We start from the raw sequence: 22671 nt of genomic DNA on the forward strand, positions 1-22671 counted from the left end.
TTCAAATTTAATGATTAAAATTACTTTTCTTGTGTGTTAATATCATTATTTATTGTACATCATATTACATATTCCAATGCAAATGCTTTTTCCCCAGCAGAAATTAAAAATTCAATCTGAAGTTGTTGGCCTTATAGATGAGTGCATTAATAAATGTGAAGAATTGTGCAAGACTGTGGTAAACGAAAACATTTTCACATCTCAACTACTACTATATCTAACATGCTATTTGTACATTTCAGAATTCAAAAAATGTTGAAAGTGACAATATTAGTGATTTAGACATCAAGACTGAATTAATTTGTAATGGAAATTTCTCTTGCGATACAGCTTCTACAGTGAGTAGTATATCTAATAACACAAGCAGCATGTTTTTTCACATTTTCAAATTAAGTTATATTATTTTTCGTCTTACAAGGAGAGGGTACGGACATGGGATTACAAATTTTATTAAAACTTTTTTGGGTAATACTAGATCGAATAATATTAGGCACAGTTCTGGGTGTTCTTGCCTGTCCCCAAAGTACTGCAAAAATTGAGTAATTTACATAGTTTTTCAAATAATTTTTCTGCCTGTGTTGTGCATGTATTTTAAGGTTATTATATATCATTCATTTTTTTTAATCTATGGTAAGCAAATAATGTGCAATATTTTATTCAATGAGATAAACTATGTGTGAAAAGATAAAAAAAAATACTTGTGCTTTGAAGCCCTTTCCTTAATTCCCACGTCGCTTGTTCACATATTTTGTATTTCAAATCTGCAATACCTATGTTGCCACTTTTGACGTTCTGACTTAGCGACTTAGCAAAGCAGGAAAAAATGTTATTCATTTTTCACATCCTCATAAAGCTCTGAATGGAAAGAAAATTGCCCCTGGTGAATCCAGCCCAAACATTCTATTTTTTTCCTTTTTAAATTAAAATTCATATTTAAGAGTGAATATTAAAGGATGCTTAAAAAAATCCATTTTTTCCAAAATAAGTTTTTTTTCCTACTTTGCTGGAAACATCTTGGTTTTTGTAACTTTTTATATATTTTGTCTCATTTAATACAAGTGAACTTTTGTGTGTTTATTTCTTATGTAAAAAACAAATTGATATATAACAATCTTGTAAAACATGCACAACAAAGGCAAAACATATTTTTAAAAATTACACAAATTAAATAAAAATATATGTCTTGGTTCCTAGGGTCGGTCCACAGGGTGGCAAGAACATTCGGACATGGGTCAAATATTTTCTAGTTAACACATATCTGTTGCCTCCCCTTGTTTAGATTGTTTTAGATTATCAACAACATTTTGTTAAAAAAAAAATGAATTACTAATTAATTATGAATATATATATTTAATAATAATACTATTTTAAATACGGCTATTTTCTCACAGCAGGTACTGAAGAAAGAGCCAGAAGTTATTGACCTTATGGATGAGTGCGTTAATACATGTGAAGAATTTAATTCCTACCAAATCATGGTAAAAAAAAATATAAAAAAATCATATAAAAAATATGTCATGTGTATTTGTGCATTTCAGGATTCAAAAACTGTTGACAGCGATATTGGTGAATTTGACAGCAATACCGAGTTAGTTTGTAATGGAAATTCCGTTTGCAATACAGATTCAATTGTGAGTAAATCTAATATACACACTGAGAATGTTTATTTCAAATTTAATTATTTGTTCACTAAGATAAAGATTAGATCAATTAATTATACTTTTTATCTAAAGTCTTGGTTGTGATGAAAAAGTTAGAGTCATGAGCAGGATTCGAACCAAAAGGTCAATTATGACCGCTAGACATAGATTAGTAGAGTAAGACCCAGTCTCTTCACAACCTGCACATCGCGAGTAGTATTGGTTGAAATCTCCAATGTTTTCTAGAGCGCCTCATTAAGCTTAATGCTTTTATCAGATATTTTTCAAGAACTCCCATGTGTATCCTTCAGGTCTGGGCTTTTCCTATTCCAGGAATCGAGGCCTACATAAGCCTTCTCACCAACAGATGACTGTTCCGTTGTATCTTCTTCTTCCTGTGAAATATTTGCACAGGCCTGTTTATGCTGCACCGAGTTATATGCCCATAGTGTCCAGTTAGCATTCCCAACTATTATTCCAGTCCTAACACGTCCTAGATTTAGTAAGTCTGCCGATAGTTTCTGCAATGGCCCTTGACGAACTTCTCATTGAACCAAGGACTTATTTTGGCAGTTTGGTGTGCCACAAAAGGGTTCACGGCCTATCTATCGGTGTTTTCATTAAACTATCCTTGGCCAATTTATCCGCCTCTTCATTGTCCCTCTGCTCTGTGTGTCCTGGTACCTAGATAAGGGTAATTTTGTTGTTTTCCTGTTTTTTTTTCTTTTTTTTTCTTTTTTTTTTTTTTTCTTGACTAAGTAATGAAGCTAATAAATACAATTAATTTGTTTAAAAAAAAATTGAAAGAATCCACTAAATTTAATGTAATTATTTTAAAATGGACAACATATTAAAATAAGAATGTACCTTAACATTTTTAAACCATAACATGCAGACTCTTATTAGCATCTTTATTCTTATAAATAAAACTATTTTTTCACCAGCCGGAATCGAAGAAAAAGTCAGAAGATATTGACCTTATGAATGAATGTGTTAATACATGTGAAGAATTTAGTTCGTACCAAATCATGGTAAAAATAAGACATTTTCATAACTTAAATAATATATAACATGCTATTTGTGCATTTTAGGGCTCAAAAAACGTTGATAATGATGATATCAGTGATTTAGACAGCAATGCTGTGTCAATTTGTAATGGAAATTCCTGTCGCCAAACAGATTCTTCAGTGAGTAACTCTAATATACATATTCAGTGTGTTTTATTTCATTTTTTCAATTTGATTTATTTCTTGACTAAGAAGTGAACAGCAATTTATGTTAAAAAAAATCTGTCAATTTTGATACAATTTATTTAAAATGAACAACTGAAAATGATGAATGAAGAATGAAAACTGATGAAAATAAGAATGCAAAACATATTTTTGATTATGTAAAGTGTGATGTAAAGTTGCTGAGGCCTATACTTGTATTTAAATTGTTTTTATTGTCATCCTACATTACTAGTTGACTTGAGTCTTAAACCATTATTACCATAATTGAAACACTTATTTCTCATTATTGCAATCTACAATGAAATGTTACCAGGTAACCAGGAAAGTTCGTGCGGTTTTCATTTGTTATTGTTTTAACTGTTAATCAACTTATCTATTTATATAGAAGGTTTGCATAACGTAATACCAAGAATGTGTCAGTTCATAAAGAAAAAGTGTCTTGAGCAGCTCAATGTAAATTATTAAGTATTTTCTTTATCAAGGTTTCAAAAACCATAATTAATACATGCTTATTGTATGTATTTAAGCTCGGTATTAAGGCGGCTGAGGCAGCTCGTAAAATTTGCACTGCATTCAGTGATGAAACGATAAGTGAGCACTGATTCAAAAGTGATTCAAAAAGTTTGCTTCTGGGAATGAGTGGATTGAAGATGAACCATGATCTTTAATGACAATGAATTCAGGGAAGCTATCAAATTGATTCAAGTCAAACAAGTGTTCAACATAAGCGAATGAACCATTTGCTCTAACTTACATCGACTTGGGAAGGCATGAAAGCTGATGCTTATTACTGTTGGTCAATTTATGAGAAACACACTGCTGCACTAATTTCTCTGGTTTCCTGGTATATTATTAAGTTAAATTTAAGAGTTTCCATTCTTGTTAACACTCATCTTTAAAATATGAATACCTGTAATAATTATTTTTGAAAGCTTACCTTTTTAGAAAAGAAAGTAATATTTAAAAACTACCAACACTCACAGCTGTTGATAATCATTTTGTGTTTTCAAATATTTATTATATTATTCAACCTTCTAGGTCTCACCTCATTTAGAAACATTTAATGTGTTAAGTGAAAATTTCAATGAAGAAAATTCTCAATGTCTAAAGGATCAAAATGTAAGTTGCAAATAAATAAAGATTAGAGAGAGAGAACAAAAAATTTTACACTTTATGTTGGGTCTGTTATAGAGTGCGGAAAATGAGACACAAATGTTGTTCAATACTTCTGAGTATGCTACCACTGAAGATGAATATCCATATTCAAAACAATATCAACCTGTAAGTTCTAATAATATTAATAACAAATTATGATGTTTTACAATTAATTTTGTTGTATTAGAGAGATTCTAAAGCTATCATGATGTTTAAACAAAACAAAAATTTGGTAGCCATTTCACAACTATAATTAAAAACATTTATGACCCTCACAAAATATTTTCATGCATATATTTACATATAAAGATACTAGGTCTTCAGATTCACATTGTGCGCAACACTTGCTCAGATAATTAATTTCATAGGCCAATAAATAGGGCGCTTGAAAAGATTGCGCATTGTTCACCGTCTGTGATATAGCTCTTGGCAGAATAATAGAACTAATATTTTATTGCTTGATTTTAGAAGCTTTTGCTTAATTTTTTTTCTGGTGGCGGAGTGGTTAGGGTCTGACTTGTATTTGCCATGCTAGCGGTTTTGGGTTTGAATACCATAGAGCCTATGACTTTTTTATTGATTATAGTATGAAAAATGTATTGTAAAGTGGTTTGCCCCTTGACCATGATGTACATTTTTAAACTTTTCTGTATGACAGGAATTACTTTACTTTCACTTAATACTTTTAATAATTTTTTTGTTCACATCCAAGTGAACTTTTACAACAATTATATTGAGAGTTTAAGACCCCTTGTCTATTAACTCATAAATTGAGCTTCCCATGTTTTCATTATGGATAAAATTATCATTAGGCATATTTATAATTTATTTAAAAGAATCACTTCTCTTTATTTTCTCTAAGTAATCAGAGTAGGTAGCATTTGACATTACTTTCAAACAAGTGATGCACCAGACTTGTTTTTGGCATAGACGACGACCATTTTAACAGTATTTCCAAAGGCTCCTGTAAAGTCTTTTTATTTCTATGAGATTAAATGTAATATCAACCAGCTTCAACATTTTTTACACCAGCATTTATAATTTTAAATAGAAAAATAATCAATAATATAGAAATACTAATTGTATGAAAATTTTAAAAGGGTTAGATTAGTCAAGTGTGGTTCTAACTTCTTGCGTGTGTAAGTAATTAACATGTTGTGCCGAGCTATTAAAAAAAGAGCTTAATTGTTGTTAATTGCTAATTAATTTTGTTTGGTGATTAGTGACCGTTAGTCGATAATTATTCAGAAATCGTGAGATGCGGTCTGGTGTGATGAAGGTTTCAGAAAAACATTTTCTGAAACCTACATCTCACCAGACAGCATCTCACGATTTCTGAATAATTAGCTAATTAATTTGTTTTATAAATCATCATGTTTTAAAATTTAAGAATAAAATTAAATTATCGATGAAAAGTGGTTATTGAAATGAAATGCAGATTTACATATTTTGTAAATATTACTGTGTTTATAAACTGCTGGACAAATGTTTTATATAAAATTCCATTATTGTTATATTATCAAATTACGACCTACTGTGCTATTATTTTTTATGGATTTGTTGTAAATCAACTCTTCTGCAACAGGAAAATTTCCAATGAATTGCAAAAACAAGCTTAACAAAGTTTTAATTAAAATTTTAAGAATATTCAGTTATATATTATATTGCACTGGTAATAGCAGAAAGCATCCTTGGCATTGAAATCACAAGGCTTTAAACATCTCTGATGAAATCCCATTCCATTCTTAAATAAGTGATAAGAGTAGGTAGCTCATGCTCTAGTGCATTCCAGGCGAAGTTTGAAACGTCTCCCAAATTCAGGAATTCGTAATGGAACAACCAAACAATTTGCGACATCTTGTAGGCACTCGAGGACAGCTCAAGCAGTGTGACATCAAGCATTGTCTCACTTTAATAAAAAAATTATCCCTGATTTTTTTGAACAATGGTAAAATATCTGAATTTATTACCTTTTAAAATGTGCAGGTCTGTTCTGTCCATCAAAAGTTGTCCTCATATTATAACCCGACCTTCACCAAAACTCACTCGTAAAGATATAATAGCCCCTTCATATCTCTTCCCGTGTCGTCTTTACATTCTTCCTTACATCTGAAGAGAATAGAATGAATCATTGTAATAAAACAAACGAACGGTTTAGTAGACACTATTTCAAATTTTATATAATTATTGATTTGGGATACGATACAGAATTTTTCCAAGGGTCAAAGATCATTTGTATGAATCTACATAAACAAAAACTTATAATAGAATTGTAACTTTAAGTTAGTAAGTAGTAACTTGATAAATTATCATTTGATATTTTATACAAAACTTTTGCCAGCAATTTGTGTATATATATCCATATACATATATAAATATTAAATATTAATATATTATTAATTAGGGTTTTGGTGCAGAAAAAAATGATGATAATGACTACTATTCAAGTGATAATATTTGTTTAATAAATGTTCAAGATAATGAAGTAAGTCAATACCAAAAGGAAAATATAATCTATTATTATGAATTATTAATAATTAATTATTTTAGGCAATAGAAACTAGTTTGGAAACTCTCATTAAATATAATGTTGGATGTTGTGATCAAAATAGTTCATCGTTTTTAAAGGTTTGAAAATTAACTCTTGTTAAACATTAAGGAGAATAGCATTGTTAAACGAATCTTAATATTGTGCTTATTTTAGAACTCAGAAAATGGGACACATGCATTGCCCAGTACTGAAGATTATTCTAATAATTTTCTATTAACAACTTACGATGAATGCTCAAACAACACCCAAATGGAAATTGTAAGTATTAATTAATAATAGTTTTTGTATTTTTTTTTCTATTTAGGTACAGCTCATGATAATAAATAGAGATGACAATTTAAAGTAATAATAACTAATTTAATAAAATAATTTGTTTATTCAGATCGGAACAATTGTACTTTGCAAATAAATTTTTCAATCTGTTAATATGACTAGTGAGAAAATTAAACTAAATTTAGATTGGTGTCAGAATCAGACAATGCTGGACGAGCTTTTCTGTAACAACTTGATATTTTGGAAGGTCATTTGGTTTGCCATATGTTCTAAAAATGTTGTATTTTGCTTTTAGGATGAAAAGGAAAAATTAAGAATAGATGACATAAATGTTATGTTTTCAATGGGGCAGTATTCCAACTATAACAAAAGCATTGAACAGCAAGGTATTGACATGTCACCATTCTTGTCATCGAAAAATGACACTGATGTCAAATGTTTACATACTGGCAATGGGGAAACATCCACACACCAACATTCAGTGTGTCAGGTATTTAAAAAAGAATCATTTTTATTCACACTTTGTTTACTGATTACTGATTTAAATAAACTCAAATTTGCGCTGTTCACATGCATATACAAACATAGAGTTGAGCCTATCACTTCAGTCCAATGGCAATTCCAGCTTTTATAATTCACAATATATTACCACCAGGCCTCAATGCCAAGATTTAGAAGGGCTGGGTACCAAGAAAATGTGCATATGGAAGGGTGTTGAAATGGAGGAGACGAAGAGGTAGGAACAGGAAGGCTGGGCGGTGAGGGAATTTCAGCGACATTGGGCCCAGATAAATCCTGATCTAAAGGTGAATGTGAAGGGGGTTGATCCAAAGAAGATGCAGGTAGCGGGGGGGCAGAGATGTCAACGATAGGCATAAACAAAACACTCTACCTGAGGTGACTGACATACCGGGGTTTAAGGACATAATTGTTTTTGGTAAAATATTTCACAATCCTCGTTCTTCTTCATCTTCAGTAAAATCGTCTTTGATGTTGGTGTAGTCCAATTCCTAATCTTAAAGTTTTCAAAGCTTTTCTTCCTTCGTTCAAAAAGTACACCTCGTCATTTATATTTTTTGTCTATTTGGAGGGGGCTGCTGATCTGGAAAAAAATTGAAATAAAGAAAGAGCCCAGCTTGACTCCACTGTGGAGTCATCCACATTGAATGTGTTAAACACAATTGTCAAAGGGTGGCTTACTCAACATGCTGGACATGTGCACTGGCTTTGGCAATAGGCTCGCATGTCTTATCCATAATTGGGTGAGGATGACCCTTCTTCTACGAGTCAAATCCTCTGAAGGTCCCCTATCGACAGTGCTCTTGATACATGAGAGCTTCTCTCCCGATCCGGCCCACTGACACTGCCACATTCTTTTAATCATGTTTTTCATGTATTTTTAGCATCAAAGGGCTGGATTGGATTACACTTTGTTTCTTTATGGTATAAACCTTCTTTATACAATATTACTTCTTGAAGATAAACAAATTAATATTTACAATTATTAATTAATTATTATTAGGGTTTATAATATAACTTTATTTAAGTTCATATTTCATTAGCTCTTTTTTCTTCATTAGTAAATGATTATAAAAAATGTTACAGGACAGAATATCACAACCTGAAGAAAGCTTAGTTACCAAAAATGATAATCAAGAGATTCAAGATCAGTTAGAAGGTTTTAATAAATCCACTGAATATGATTACCAAGTGAATTGTGTCTCTACTGTAAGGAAGACTGTTTTATATTTTCATAAAATTTCATAAAAATATGAACATTTATTTGAATTCGTTTATTTTTAGCTCAACTCTACTCTTCCATTCGTTGATGACATTCCACTAGGAACGATTCCTAACTTTCAAAATTCAGACTGTATTTCATTAAAAAGGTCTATTTTCCCAGCGGCGTCGATGTGTTGTGATTGTACTTCGATACTTAATTTTCAAGGCAACGATGAGTATGCTTGCCGATTTATTACGTTCAGGAAGTTTTTTTATTACAACAACACCACAGCTTGTACATTTTTTGGCTGTAATGATGAAATAAATAAGGTAATTATTCTTTAATTAATTGAACGTTAACACGGGATAAAAGGAATTAAATGGTTCTGATGTTTGAAGATAGTTGCAAAGGGCAATTTTTAATTTATCTTTTTAAAAAATGCATAATAAATTTCATTATTTTAGTTTTGAAATAAAATAATTAATCAACGAAGAAAATGAAAAAAGTTTGGAAAACAAAATGAACTTAAACATTTTCTCACAAATGTTGCTAGATTTTTTGTTAGAAATTATTATATTAACTAATGGTAAACTTAATAATACACACCTTTATATATAATTTCAGGAAGAATTGGATCTTCTAACTAATGTGCCATTACAAAAGAAATCTATAAGTTTCTATGAGACATTCCACAAAGGAAAATATATATTGCCTAAGTTTCTAGCCCTATTGCAAGAGGAAGTTGATCTAACTTTTGGTTTGCAGCCAAAATGTAAGTACTGATAACTTTTCCTTATGTTTTGTTTCATTTACACATGTGTGTCTTATATTTCAGATCTCAGAAAGTTCACTGGAAACTATAGAGATCTTTGTGATTCTTGCTCTACGACTGTCTTCAATAGGCATTGGGTGTGCAAATATTGTGCCTTTGTCGTTTGTTTACATTGTTTCAAGGTAAGAATTTTGCCTTTTTTACCTTATAAATTTTTAAATTCAGTTAGTCTTAATTTGTGTGATTATTTTGAAAGAAAAAGGTTAATAGAATGTGTGAGATTTATTCATTTTTAATCTATAATTTGGTCATTTCAAATCATTTCCGTCTGCCTATCCACGCCAGTTTTGCATTTCACCATCTTCAAAGTTGGGTCTGAATGTCCCACCAAAGAGCAGGATAGGCAGACAAAACCATTCCGTAACGACCAAACTATAGGCTCATAACCCTGCCGACCACAAACTGATGTTTATTTTTGTTTTCAGGACTTTAAATTATGCCAAGAAAATAATAGAAGGTTTAAATGCCATTGGGACGTTTGTTCAGTCGGTGTTATTCATACTGTTAAATTCTTTGTGCTATGTGAAGTTATTCCTCGAGCGTATTTAAATAATTTAGAAGCCCGTTCAAAATTAATTATGCCTTTGCTCTCTGGTAAATCCATTGATTACTTCAAACTGTTCAGAAATGTAAATAACATGTTCGGAGAATGTTCTAAACCTGATGTAAATTTATTACCATTCACCGGCGGCAATGTCGAGGCAGAATTCAAAGCTGAGGACGTGACACCGGCAGACCTTGAAATTGATGAAGCCGAACTAAATTTGGTATGGTTTTTTTTATATTTTAATTCAAGATAATTAAGTGATTTAACAATTAACTTTTACTATTGCTCACTACATTATTAATTTATTAATAAAACAATTTTTGAGATAATAGAAACTTTTATTTAGTTTTGAGTTTCTAATCTTCATTTATTGATTTCAAAATGTTTTCTCATACCAAAATTAATAAACTTATTCCTTAATTGTAATTATTATTATTTTTGTGTAGTTCATTTCATTTGTGAACTTAGTTGTATAATGTTACTATTTATTTTAAATTATAAAAAAGGGAAAAAATGATGAGTAGATAAGGATTTAAATATTCATTCTGTTTCGATTATTTTATACAATGCTATTGATTGCATTTATTATTTTGTAGAGTGGAGTTCCCTATTCATTGATGTGCAACAAAAGAATAATACGACTCGAAGACCCTTCCCACCCCGGAAATAATAAAATATTCCAGGTAATTTTACAATCAGTACAGAGTAGAATTTTCAAATTTTTCAATTCTTACAAACTGGTAAAAATTATAGCAGTAGTAGTATTATATATTATTTGTGGACTGACTAACATCTAAAGGTCATTCACAATCCTCTGCGCTTGAAACAGAAATTTCTCCATCTGCAAACTTCTCGAGGTTACCTCAGGTTGTCAAATTACAATTTTTAAAAAAAAAGGAAAGAAAAAACTAACATTGTTTGATTGTGTGTAATTCTTTGTGAGATACCATCTCCTCTGGTCTAGAGAACAAAGAGTATTGCTTGGGTGCATTCCTAGAAGTAGCACAGGCTTTTGATAGGGTCAAGCACCTACCTGGGCATGATTTATAAACTTAAATGATTCCTACCCATTCCTATTATTGGGTGGGGATACTTTAAAAGGGAGGCGTTCGTCATCAATTTTCTTGATTTGTAATGAACTGACAGTATATTTATTTTGGATATCAGATCGAGAAGAAAATTAAAGACTAGTAGAAAATTTAATTTTTTGTTGTGTTGAACCAATTCCCCTTAGTGAAGAAACAATTTGAATATTTGGGAAACCTAATTTTTGGAAGCATTAATTTATTATAAAATCAGTCTGAGTGGTAGTATTTAAAAAATGCTCATGAAATATAAGGATGACCATTCTTATTATATGCAAAAGTTGAGTGGTCAATAATAATATCTACGGGAGAAGGATCAATTAAAATTCCCCCAGAAGTAGAATACTGTACTATTTCTTTTGGAAGTTTTAAGGTATTAGGGGGCTTAGTTGTACAATAAATAAGCTGGGTGAAATTTAAAGTGGAATGATGTCGTTTATAACAAATGGTGCAGGACATTTTAGATTTACATTTCTAAGTCTGATGGCGTTGCGATAAGCAATTGATACATACTTTTTTATCCTTTGCTAATTTAAACCTCTCTTCAGGAGTAAGATCTGAAATGAAAACGAACATGCATGATTTTAAATAAATGCTGCACAAGAGTACAAATGAGTAAAATTTACATATAATATCCAGTAGATTCTAGTTATCTGTGGGGGATACATACCAAGCATCACTGTATGTAACAAGAACCATGGATAATTGGAAACACCTCAAATTTCATGCTTCAAAGCATTTTATTCTATCTGCGTTGGTATTGATTTGTATCAGACTTTATGTATTGTGTGTATACATGATCCCGGAAATGTTTTATAACATCGTATACAATACAACAGACTGCAAAGAAGAAAAAGAAATCAGGAGGAAATCAAATACAATGATATGATATACAGAAGGAATATGAGCAATTAAACTCATTAGGGAAGTACACGTCGGTCTTTCAAGCAGAAATACATGCCATCAATGTTTGTGCCCTGGAAAATTTTAAAGGTTACACTGGCAATAAAATCCTCAAAAGATCTGATAGCCAAGCAGCTATTAAAGGATTACTATGTAAAAAATCACATCAAAATTAGTCAATGCATGCATAGAAAATCTCCAAAACCTGGGCAAACACAACAACCTGATATCTTGGGTGCCAGGACACAAAGGAATATCGGGTCTGCGGGGAAAAAAGCAGACACACTGCACGAAGGAGGATCTGCAAGACCGTATATAGGCCCTGAACTTATTCTTGGGATAACAAAGAAAACACAGAATCCTCCATTGCAGAATGGATCCAAAAAAGACAAAAAGAGAAGTAGATAAATTCTAGTGGCGCAAGGCACAGTAAACTCATTGCTACACTTCAAGAGGGCTAAACTCAGAAGAGTGATGATATTAACCGGTCACTGGCATCTGAGAAAACATCTTCACAACATGGGCATATTCAATTTATGTAGTTTATGGAATGACGAGGAAGAAACTGCCACCTGTATCACCTTCAAATGGGAAGCAACTGCTCAATGGAGATATAACCTGGGGTACAAAGAAAACACAGGGAAATGAATTGAAATGACAGTCAATAACCTAATACTTCTTAAGAAAAGGATCGAGTCAATTGCACTGAAAGGAACTAGGAAACTATCGGGTTGTCCGGAAAATAATGCAGGATTTTAAGTTTTCATTAAAAAAAATCTATATAAAATATTCTGTTTACGTTTACAGGATTACTCATTTGTATGNATTTTGATTAAAGAACATTGCTTTAAAGTAACTAGTTTCTTTTTTTTTGTTTAATACCAAAATCCTGCATTATTTTCCGGACAACCCAATACAAATAAGCTAGAAGGCTGCTTGGGGTGCTTGGGGAACAAAAGTCCCTACTTCCTAGTTTCATCATTATCATCATCATATAACATACATGTCTATCGTCAATGTTATATACACATATTTTTCCCCCTATAAGAAAGATAAAACAATGTTCAGTAATATACATAAAATTTAATCCATGCAGGTTTCCCATTCTCCTCTTGACCTCAATTGAAGAGGGGGGGGGGCAAATGAGTGAAAACACTTAAAATAATAGTCTACTACAATATAGTTATTACATACTGTAACATTCAATCATCAATGCTGATGATCTAATTTTCAATAGTTTCAACATTTGTACACCTTATTTTGTGCATAAATGTACAATACAAAACCGTAATTTATTACATTATGTCTTGAAATATTGCATAATTAATATATAAAAAATTTAATTGATTTATTTGTTTGTTGATAGAAATATTGGCGACTGGGGCTACCGATTGTGTTCTCAGGTTTGGAAAAAAAGCTGAAAAATAATTTATGGAAGCCATCTACATTCCTTAAAGAGAGTGCAGAAGATGATACGGTTGAGGTAATAGACAGCCGCACTGGAAAAGCATTCACACGAAATGTAAAAAAATTTTGGAATGGATTTTCAAACGAGCAAAAGAAAGAAATAGATGAAAATGGACTCCCATATTCATTTAAACTAAAAGATTACCCTAGTACATCTGATCTGAAGGATGTTTTCCCCAGAAGGTACGTACTTTACTAAATAAATTTTGTCATTTTTATTCTAATTACTATTTAACTTAATAAAAAAAAAATAAGGATATAATATACGAAGATGAAGAATGATCATTTCATTCATAGTTAGCATTTTGAAGACATTTTATATTTTGAATTGTGTTAGGGGGGGACTTTCTTTTGTGTGAATTAGATTTGTTCATTTACATAAATTAATTTTGAAAAAGTAAGTGTTGATTCACATACCTTTGTACATTGACAAAGAGACTAATATGGAAATATTCCATTGGTATTCTAATCCCTAAAGCTCACAAATCTCCCAACCCATATCCTCCTACAGACCCATTAGCCTTCTTCCTGCAATGTCCAAAGTCCTCGAAAGACTCCTTTTAAAGCACTTTATACCCATCCTAGATACTTATAAAACCATTCCCTCTCATCAATTCAGCTTCCATCCTCATCATTCCATGATCCAACAAGGTTTCAGAGTTGTCAACACCATCTCCTCTGCTCTTGAGTACAAAGAGTATTGATTGATGAGTGCATTCCTAGTTGCAGCAGAGGTTTTTGGTAGGTCTGGCACCCGGGTATGATTTATAAATTTAAATGCTTCTTACCCATTCCTTATTATCTTATCCTGAAATCCTAGCCAACTGACCACTGCTTCAAATGGAGGTGCAGCAACGAGTTCTCAGAAATCAATTGGATACAAGCCGGCGTTCCACAAGAGAACATTCTCAGTTCCATCCTTTATATAGATGATATATAATTCTGATATTTCTACACATCACAATACAATTTTGACTTCTAACTCAAATCCTATCCAAGCAGGACATTCAATAACACCTTGCGCTTATTGAAGACGTGCAAAAAGTAGAGGACGACTGAATGAAAAAACTGTACACAATGTACATTCTCATTGAAAAAATAGCCTTGCCCTCCACTGTACATCAACAGCAAAGAGATACCAATTTCCAATCAAATACCTATATAGCAGATATGGAATCTCCACACATGTCTTAAGAGACAACTTTGAAAACTTCTAGGATCCCAAATCTGTCTTGGCCATCAAAACTAACCTTATACAAGATTTTACTGTTATCACTACGGAATGGAACTGTGGGGTTCTACCAAGCCATCCAACATCCAGCGCATCTAATCATTCTAATCAAAAGTCCTTGGACAAATTGTCAAAGCTCCTTACTATGTCACTCACCTCACGACAGGATGACATTTCCTTTATCAATGAATTTCTCTGTTACTGATTCCAGCAGTTTCACACAAACCTCTCGATCCATCCTAACTTTACTTCTTGAGACCTCTGTATACATTAACTCCTCTTAATTGACAATGGCCTTGAGACCATGCATTTTAATCCCTCACAGTGAGTGCCAGTATTGGCTGGTTTCTCGTGGCATGTGTCCTCGTGATGCAGCACGGGTCTTGGTATTAGTGCTGTAATCGTTGAAAAAACATATTGCAATCACATTGTAATACGTACTAATATATATAGTGTACAAATAAAAAATTATGTGGTGATTAGTGATCGTTAATGGATAATTATTCAGAAATCATGAGATGCGGTCTGGCGTGATGTAGGTTTCAGAAAAACATTTTTTTTATCATGCCAACGTTTCGATCTTTATTGAGATCATCGTAAAATAAATAACAAAATATGTTTAAAATTGCTCTCTGAAAATAAATTATCTTCGTACTGTGACATTTGCTTACATACACTTCATTGTAAATGACCAAATTTTTTGGTTTCAGGTATGCGGATTTTGCTGAAAATGCACCTATGACTGCATTTACACACAGACATGGGAATCTCAATCTAGCCGACCACCTTCCTCCTGCTTATGTACGACCAGATTTGGGCCCAAAATTATATGTAGCCTATAGCACTCTAAATAAGCTTAACAAAGAACACTCTTCCACAAATTTACATCTAGACCTTACTGATGCTGTAAACATAATGACATTTGCTAAGAGTAAAAGGAGCCAAAAAGATTTTTCGATAAGTAAGTTGATTTTCAATAACATTATTTTGTAATTTATATATCAATGAAATGTATAATGAAAGATGCTACTATAAAATATTATATCAAAACTATGTTTAATGTTTTATTGTTAATATCCAGTTGCTGTTAGATCAAAAGAAAAATGTTAGAACAAATAACATTTTAATTGTTAAAATTATTGTAGACTTAAATTACATTATTTACTTAAAATAATTTTATCTCAGAAAGTGTACAAACTAGTGGTTTTAACGTACATTTGACGCTTTATTGTAAAATAAATAAAGTGAAGAAGAAAAACTAAGTTATTTTATAGGATAATTAGTATGAGCACATTAACTATGTTAAAATATGTTGTATTGTTGCATAATTCTAGTTCTGCACGAACTCGAAAAATTAGAGGCTATGGACGATTACATTAAAAGGGCTGAATCAATCCTAGCACAAGGGAAAATAAATAGTTTCAACGCTCACAATTTAGGTGCCATTTGGCATATATTCCATGCTAAGGATACCCAGAAAATTCGAGAACTTCTTATAAAAGTAAGTATTCATGTATTATAACTTTTACAAATAGGGAATTGAATATAATTTTTCACGATGAACTTATTTCCATCTCATGAACATATTCTGACAATTACGGCCTTATTCAATAAGATATTCTAACAAACAGTGTACTGTTTTATTTTTTCCCCTCACATATTTTGTCCATCTCGCGTTATTTTTATGATGTTTTAAGTTGTGGTCTGTTTCAGTACCTTTTTTTTTACCAAACTGTTGCCATAGTTATCTTTGTGTCCTTTTTTTTAACCCTTCCACACCCGGTAGGTTAAAATCTAAATATATTTACAAACAAAATACACGCTCCTTGTTAGGTTTCAGAATGCAGATGCACCACTGAGAACCTTTTGCCAACCTCCCTCTATTAATGCCGATAAATACATTCATACAGGGTATCCTTTCATACAAAAATTGGTGAAACCCCCAGCTTTTGACATTGCCCGGTGTCTCACCAACATATCATACTCCATTTATCAATTAACTATTTAACCTAACTTGATCAACTGGCTTGTGTAGTACTTGGTATTGACAGACCTGTCCATTCATACTCCATTTATTTTCCTTCACATCACACTACAAATATGTAATTACCTAGACTAATTCAGTAGACTCTACTTGAGTGAGTTACTCGATATTCAGTCATAGCTACACCCACACATACGTCAACACTCACACAAATAAAAGGGAAAAAAACCACTTATAGTGGTTTATATGTGATTATACACGCATATCTTTGTAGTCATTGTTATGCTTCAGCACCTTTGGGGTAGGTCACACCTGTGCTGTTTCCTGTGCTTTGTCGGGTGTTCATATGCTGAAAATGTGCTTCATTGTTACAACTGTGCCACACAGGGGGTATTTCCTGAATCCCTTTCTATGAGGAATGATTTGTAAGTTGAGTGAGGCCTATCCTTAATCGTGTGAGAAGATTCTCTTTTTTATAATCTGGGACTCAGGTTTCACTGTCAGTTTCACTGCTTTTAACTTTTTGATCATCGCATCGCCAGTCATTCCAGCCCAGCTCAATGTTTTCAACATTTTTTTAACATCCGCTGGGCCGACCGGTGTCCCGAGTCATGCAGTATTTTCACTGGTTCTTTTGCCACTCTGACAGCCTCTTCTGTTCCTTTTAGGTCAGCATGACCGGGAATCCAACTAATAGGCCCATAGAGAATTTGTTCTGCAGTGCAGAGCAAGTCTGTGCATATTACAAATTTTTTTCCAGGCATGTTGCCACCTCACTCAGTGTGGTCAACTCCGCGGAGTACATAAATAAAATTGAATAAAATAAATTCAGCCATTTATTTTGAATTTTTAGTTAATAGTTTTGAATTATGTAATAACTAAATCAATTGTATTTATATCTTTACATACAGGTTTCACATGAAAGAAACAAACCAATACTTCAAAGTCAAGATCCAATTCATGATCAAACTTGGTATATTGATTATGAGCTAAGGAAACGGTTAAAGGAAGAATATGGTGTGATCGGTTACAATATTCTACAATATGTTGGTGATGCTGTATTTATTCCAGCCGGTGCCACACACCAGGTAAATAATCTGTCTTTGAATTTTGTAAAATCAGTTTCTTCGTCAATCTCCCCCCCCCCCCAATGACCTTATGTTTTCCACATTACCCAGCAACAGTGGTATGTATATACGAGTAATTAATTAATAGTTGTCAGAAAAAATTGTTAAAAATTTCAGTATCTGAGTTATGAAACCGTAACCACTTGGCTACGGTAACCTTCATAGTTTTTAACATTGCAAATTATTAATAATATTTTTGAAGTACTGATGAAGGGAATATATTCTTCAAAAGCCAATGAAGTAACTGGATGTTTTCTTTTCTTCCCAATTGGGCTTATACCAAGTTTTTAATTTAAAAAAAATCAATGACATTTTGATGCTATATTCTGATATAAATATTCAGTAAGTAAAAAATTGCTGCTCAAGTGTTAAATTAATTTTTTTTAAGTATTAGTAAAAACTAAGTTAATAATTTCAATCATGGACCTTCATCGTTAAATCATTTCTTTAAATTTCTGCCAATACTAGCCAAATTTAAAAAATATATATTTAAAATAAAAATATAACACAATATAAAAAAAAATTCAATTTCAGGTGCGGAATCTCAGGGACAGTATTAAAATCGCATGTGATTTTTTCTCTCCAGAAAATGTACATTCTACTATATCATTAATTGATGAATTTAGAAATGTAGCATTAGGCCAGAGTGGACATGAAGATAAGCTTCAAGTAAAGAATACATTATTCCACACAGCAAAAGACTGCTTATACGTATTGGAGAAAGAAATACTAAAGTAAGTAATTTTATAGTCATAAAAAAATAGGTTTCAAAGTAATTTCTTTGAAGGGGTTAAAAATGGTTTACATGACAAGTTAAAACCAATAATAATTTATTTAGCAAATATTCGGGCTGGAGGGCAACAAACATGTAGACAAGGCGGCTGGGACGTTTTGCCCAGCAGGCCGAACAGAGGGAAAATTCAAAAAGGGGGGGGTTGAGATGGGAAGTTAGTGTCCGAGTGGATTGAAGTCACGATAGCTCAAGTGGTAGAGCAGCGGCATATTTTCCCGAAGGTCGTGGGTTCGAATCCCACTTGTGACACTGACTTTTTTATCTCAACCAAAACCTTAATTAATTGAAAATAATTTATTTGGTCAAGCGGGTATATATAGTTGTTTGTTAGTGTGAATGAGTAAGTGAGAGGGCTGAGTACTCGATATTCCGCCTTCGGTACTCACAGTGCATTGGGGCCTGATAAGACTTCATTGTTGGTACCCTGCCATTAAAAAATAATAATATGCCTTCTTGTGGGCGAATGACGGATTGGTTAAGACGAACAACTCGTATTTGCCACATTAATTATTTTCAGTTTGAATCCCATCATAGCCCTTGGAATTTTAATTGATAATTTGAAAAAAAAAAATAGTGTAGTCATTTTTACCCCTAACACTCAATGGGTTGTCGTGAAGTTTTGTCTGAAATTGGTGTTGTGGTTTGATATTAAATTACAAAGGATCGCGGAGCCATGTGTTTAAGACGTCTGACTCGTATTTGCCACACTAGTGGTTATGGGTTTGAATCCCAGAATAGCTCATGGCTTTTTATTTGATAATGATATGAAAAAGTATTGTAAAGTGGTTTGACCCTTCGCCTGTGACACCCTACGAGTACTTGGACATTAATCCCCTTTTTTATGACAGATTAACATTATCATGGGACTGTGGTGGCCAAGTGGTTAAACCATCAGACTCGTATTTGCCATGCTAGCAGTCCTGGTTCCAATCCCAGCGCAGCCCATGATTGCCCATCCATAATTAATGGATTATAGTATGAAAAATGTATTGTAAAGTGGTTTGATCCCTTGTCTGTGACAACCAGTGATGTCCTGTATGACAGGAACTACTTCACTTTCAAGTTTTGTCTAAAATTGATTTTGAGATAACAGGGGGCGCCTGTTATTATGCGGAGCACTCGGCTTTGAATTGTTTGTATCCTTTGGATTTGGGTCCGCAACGCAGAACCCCAGATCTCACATCAATATGGCCATATTGGGCATATTACTAAATATTTATCAGGCGCTTTAAGTGGAGTGGTAGTTTCGAATTTTCAGAAATAAGGAACTTTAATTGCTTTATCCGATATCTAAGTTTTTTGATTGTTTGATCAATATGCGGGGCTCACATCAGCTTCTTATCAAGGGTTATTCCTAGGTATTTTTCTATTTGTCCAGAAGGGATGCTTTGGCCGTTACCTTTCTTTTTAATGTAAACTTAACCAGTCTAGATTTGCTGACATTTGATTTCATCACCATTTTTCCACCATTATTGCATGCGATTTTATGTTTTCTGCTGTACTTTGGCATGTACCTTTATTTAGGATCGCAACATTATCAGCAAATTGTGCCAGTGTGTTATTAGTTATTATGGGAAAATCAGAGGAATAAATCAGGTATAGATAAGGCCTAATGCAGCTACCTTGTGGTACTTTTTTTCTCTATTTCTTTTATGAAAAGATTCATATTTAGCAATATATCTGCTTGTCCAATAAGCATGTTTGTTTTCTATTTTAAATGCCAAATCAGACATTTCAGTTACATAAATTTGATGTTCAATACATATTACACATAGTATAGAAAGTATTTGATATTATTTATATTTATAGATAATATATTTTTTAAATCAGTGTGTTTTTGTTACAGAATCTCCAATGACTGTGAGACAAATAAATCTCAGCCATAAATAAGTATTGACTAAATATCAACGGAGTCAGTATTATCTAATGTTTAAGAAATCAAAAATGAGATTGGCACTGATAAAATGTATTTATTTTATGGAAATTCAGTGTTAAATGTTCTTTTATCTTTAACTTCCACAATTGAAATAATAATAATATTAATAATAATAAAAAGAAGATAAACAGAAACTGTCAATTATTTAAATTATGAAAAGCATTGTACAAACTATTTAGATTGTGAAACAAACATTTGGTTTTCAATGTGTACTCAGCTTTCTAAATCAATTCAATATATAAAGATTAAAGATGTTTGTTATTAATTTTTCAATCAGCAAAAAATAAATTGTTCTATTACCTTTTTATTTGTGATGATAGCCAACAATACAATTTATGCAGTTACCAACAATATGACATAAGGCATCATAAAATAAGCCATTAGCATAATTTGAGCCTGGTTGTGATCACATTGTTGACTGTCTGCCCTGTTTTTTTTCCGTAAGAGAAGTGTATATGTGAGAGAAAATAAGAGAGGGAGAAAACTGTTTGTTTTTATATATAAACTTAAGGTAGGCACTGAATTTAAGATTCATAATAAAGTTACCAGGGTTTCTAGTTTTATAAAATGTATCAAAAGATATGTAAGGAACCTTAAACTAGTTCCTCTTACTTGAGTATATTAGTCATTGTCATTAAGTTTTTATTTTGTGTGCCTTTAATTATCATAGAGTTTACAATCTCAAGTTTATACAATTGATTTTTAAATAAAATGGTTTATTAAATGTTTTAAGTCAATAAAGTAATATTTTGTGAGTTTTGTTTTATTTCCTATTACTAAATGCAATGGATATCTTTAGTGGTAATTTTGAAAATGTCTCGATCCATTCTATCCTGGTGTTCCTCAAGGGAGTATCTTAGGTCCATTACTTTTCAGCATATACACAGACTTCCCTCAACACTCTAACATACTCTCGCCTTTTTGACGATACAGCAATCTTCTTTGCATCAATTCTGATCAGAAATTGCATTATTGCCTTAATTTTTTCCCTGGTCTGTATACAAACTTTATTGTTTTTATATTTATCTTTCTTATCATACACTCTCTAGAGCGTATACAGTTCTGCCCTGGAGTCATTCTAGACGTCTCTTAGGCATTTTGATCACGTCTGGTGCCAGGACCGACTGCTGAAAATTAAATCCTTCCTTTCTAGTACGCACTATTCCTAAAATCCTACATATCGGATCTTTTCTTCCCTATTACCTACCAAACCTCAAACTCGTCGATCCATTCTATTGTGTGTTCCTCAAGGAAGTAGCTTAGGTCCGTTACTTTTTAACATATACATGGTAGACTTTCATCAACACTTTAACACACAATTACCTTTGCTGACAATACAGCAATTGTTTCTTTGAAAAACTTTTGGTTTGTTTTTTAAACCCAAAAGGGGCAATTAACAAGGACAACCAAACTTCAACACCCTGCAGACTCAACAAGACATTGAACATTTATTAGAAACAGACGATTTCAATATTCAGTCACAGTCAAGCATTTTGTTTTGGTTTGTTTCAAAAAATGACCAATCCAGTGTGTTTTGTGCCTTACAAAAGGCCTCTTTGAACACCTTTGGTACAAGTTTTCAAAGAGAGTAAAAAGTGACGTCAGAGAATTTGTAGGAATTAAGAATGGCGCTGTTGGAGTATGAAAATTTTCCACAGCACTACCTTCAAAACTTCATCCATCGAATGCGAACGGTGATCAACGCAAGAGGATTAAATACTACGTACTGAATTGAATATTTTCTACATTCTTCATACTATATCTTTTTTTTTAAATATCCAGCAAACAACAAAAATCAAAATTATAACAATTGCAAGTATTTACTTAAAACAAAAAACGAGGGTGGCAACTTTTTTTTGCCTCTCAATGTAGTAAAAAAGATAAAATCCAGTACAGCCCCCTGAGGTACTCCATGTTCAATTATTTTATTAGAAAAGCGGTACCTTTACGGCTGACTTCACTTTGTCAAATAAGATTGGAACTAATGTAAGGAGACCTCCTTTGATCCCCAATCATCTCATTTTTGGAATAACATTTTGTGATCTAGCGTATTTCTAGTACACAAAATTCTTTATTTCTTCTGCCATTCTATGAGCAGTATGAAAGCTGTTTCTAATAAAATTTACGAATTCTTGTTGAGTCTGCAGGGTGATGAAGTTTGGTTATCCTTGTTAATTGCATGTTGTACCATA

The 22671-nt window shown here is 32.3% G+C and overlaps 1 protein-coding gene across 10 annotated transcripts in view; it reads left to right on the plus strand.

Moving 5' to 3' along the window:
• The window catches only part of LOC106670702 (lysine-specific demethylase 3B-like), a 49292-nt gene extending 28058 nt beyond the window's left edge, over nucleotides 1-21234 (plus strand). For 5 of the 10 annotated variants that reach the window (XM_024226066.1, XM_014401250.2, XM_014401253.2 and 2 more), the window contains 24 exons: nucleotides 98-178; nucleotides 243-338; nucleotides 1392-1478; nucleotides 1539-1631; nucleotides 2585-2671; nucleotides 2732-2827; nucleotides 3911-3991; nucleotides 4064-4153; nucleotides 6432-6512; nucleotides 6578-6655; nucleotides 6732-6836; nucleotides 7147-7341; nucleotides 8457-8579; nucleotides 8655-8903; nucleotides 9199-9346; nucleotides 9410-9528; nucleotides 9832-10173; nucleotides 10550-10636; nucleotides 13308-13591; nucleotides 15350-15600; nucleotides 15974-16140; nucleotides 17535-17711; nucleotides 18285-18484; nucleotides 20390-21234. In XM_024226066.1, coding sequence (XP_024081834.1) covers nucleotides 98-178; nucleotides 243-338; nucleotides 1392-1478; nucleotides 1539-1631; nucleotides 2585-2671; nucleotides 2732-2827; nucleotides 3911-3991; nucleotides 4064-4153; nucleotides 6432-6512; nucleotides 6578-6655; nucleotides 6732-6836; nucleotides 7147-7341; nucleotides 8457-8579; nucleotides 8655-8903; nucleotides 9199-9346; nucleotides 9410-9528; nucleotides 9832-10173; nucleotides 10550-10636; nucleotides 13308-13591; nucleotides 15350-15600; nucleotides 15974-16140; nucleotides 17535-17711; nucleotides 18285-18484; nucleotides 20390-20429 — 3357 coding nt within the window. In that variant the 3' untranslated portion in view covers nucleotides 20430-21234. The remainder of the gene's footprint in view (nucleotides 1-97; nucleotides 179-242; nucleotides 339-1391; nucleotides 1479-1538; nucleotides 1632-2584; nucleotides 2672-2731; nucleotides 2828-3910; nucleotides 3992-4063; nucleotides 4154-6431; nucleotides 6513-6577; nucleotides 6656-6731; nucleotides 6837-7146; nucleotides 7342-8456; nucleotides 8580-8654; nucleotides 8904-9198; nucleotides 9347-9409; nucleotides 9529-9831; nucleotides 10174-10549; nucleotides 10637-13307; nucleotides 13592-15349; nucleotides 15601-15973; nucleotides 16141-17534; nucleotides 17712-18284; nucleotides 18485-20389) is intronic. The other 5 variants (XM_014401252.2, XM_014401251.2, XM_024226067.1 and 2 more) reach the window with 5 other exon arrangements.
• Nucleotides 21235-22671: the final 1437 nt, after the last annotated feature.

This window comes from Cimex lectularius, unplaced genomic scaffold (assembly GCF_000648675.2).
Source record: "Cimex lectularius strain Harlan isolate CLEC.00 unplaced genomic scaffold, Clec_2.1 scaffold107, whole genome shotgun sequence".
Lineage (NCBI taxonomy): Eukaryota > Metazoa > Arthropoda > Insecta > Hemiptera > Cimicidae > Cimex > Cimex lectularius.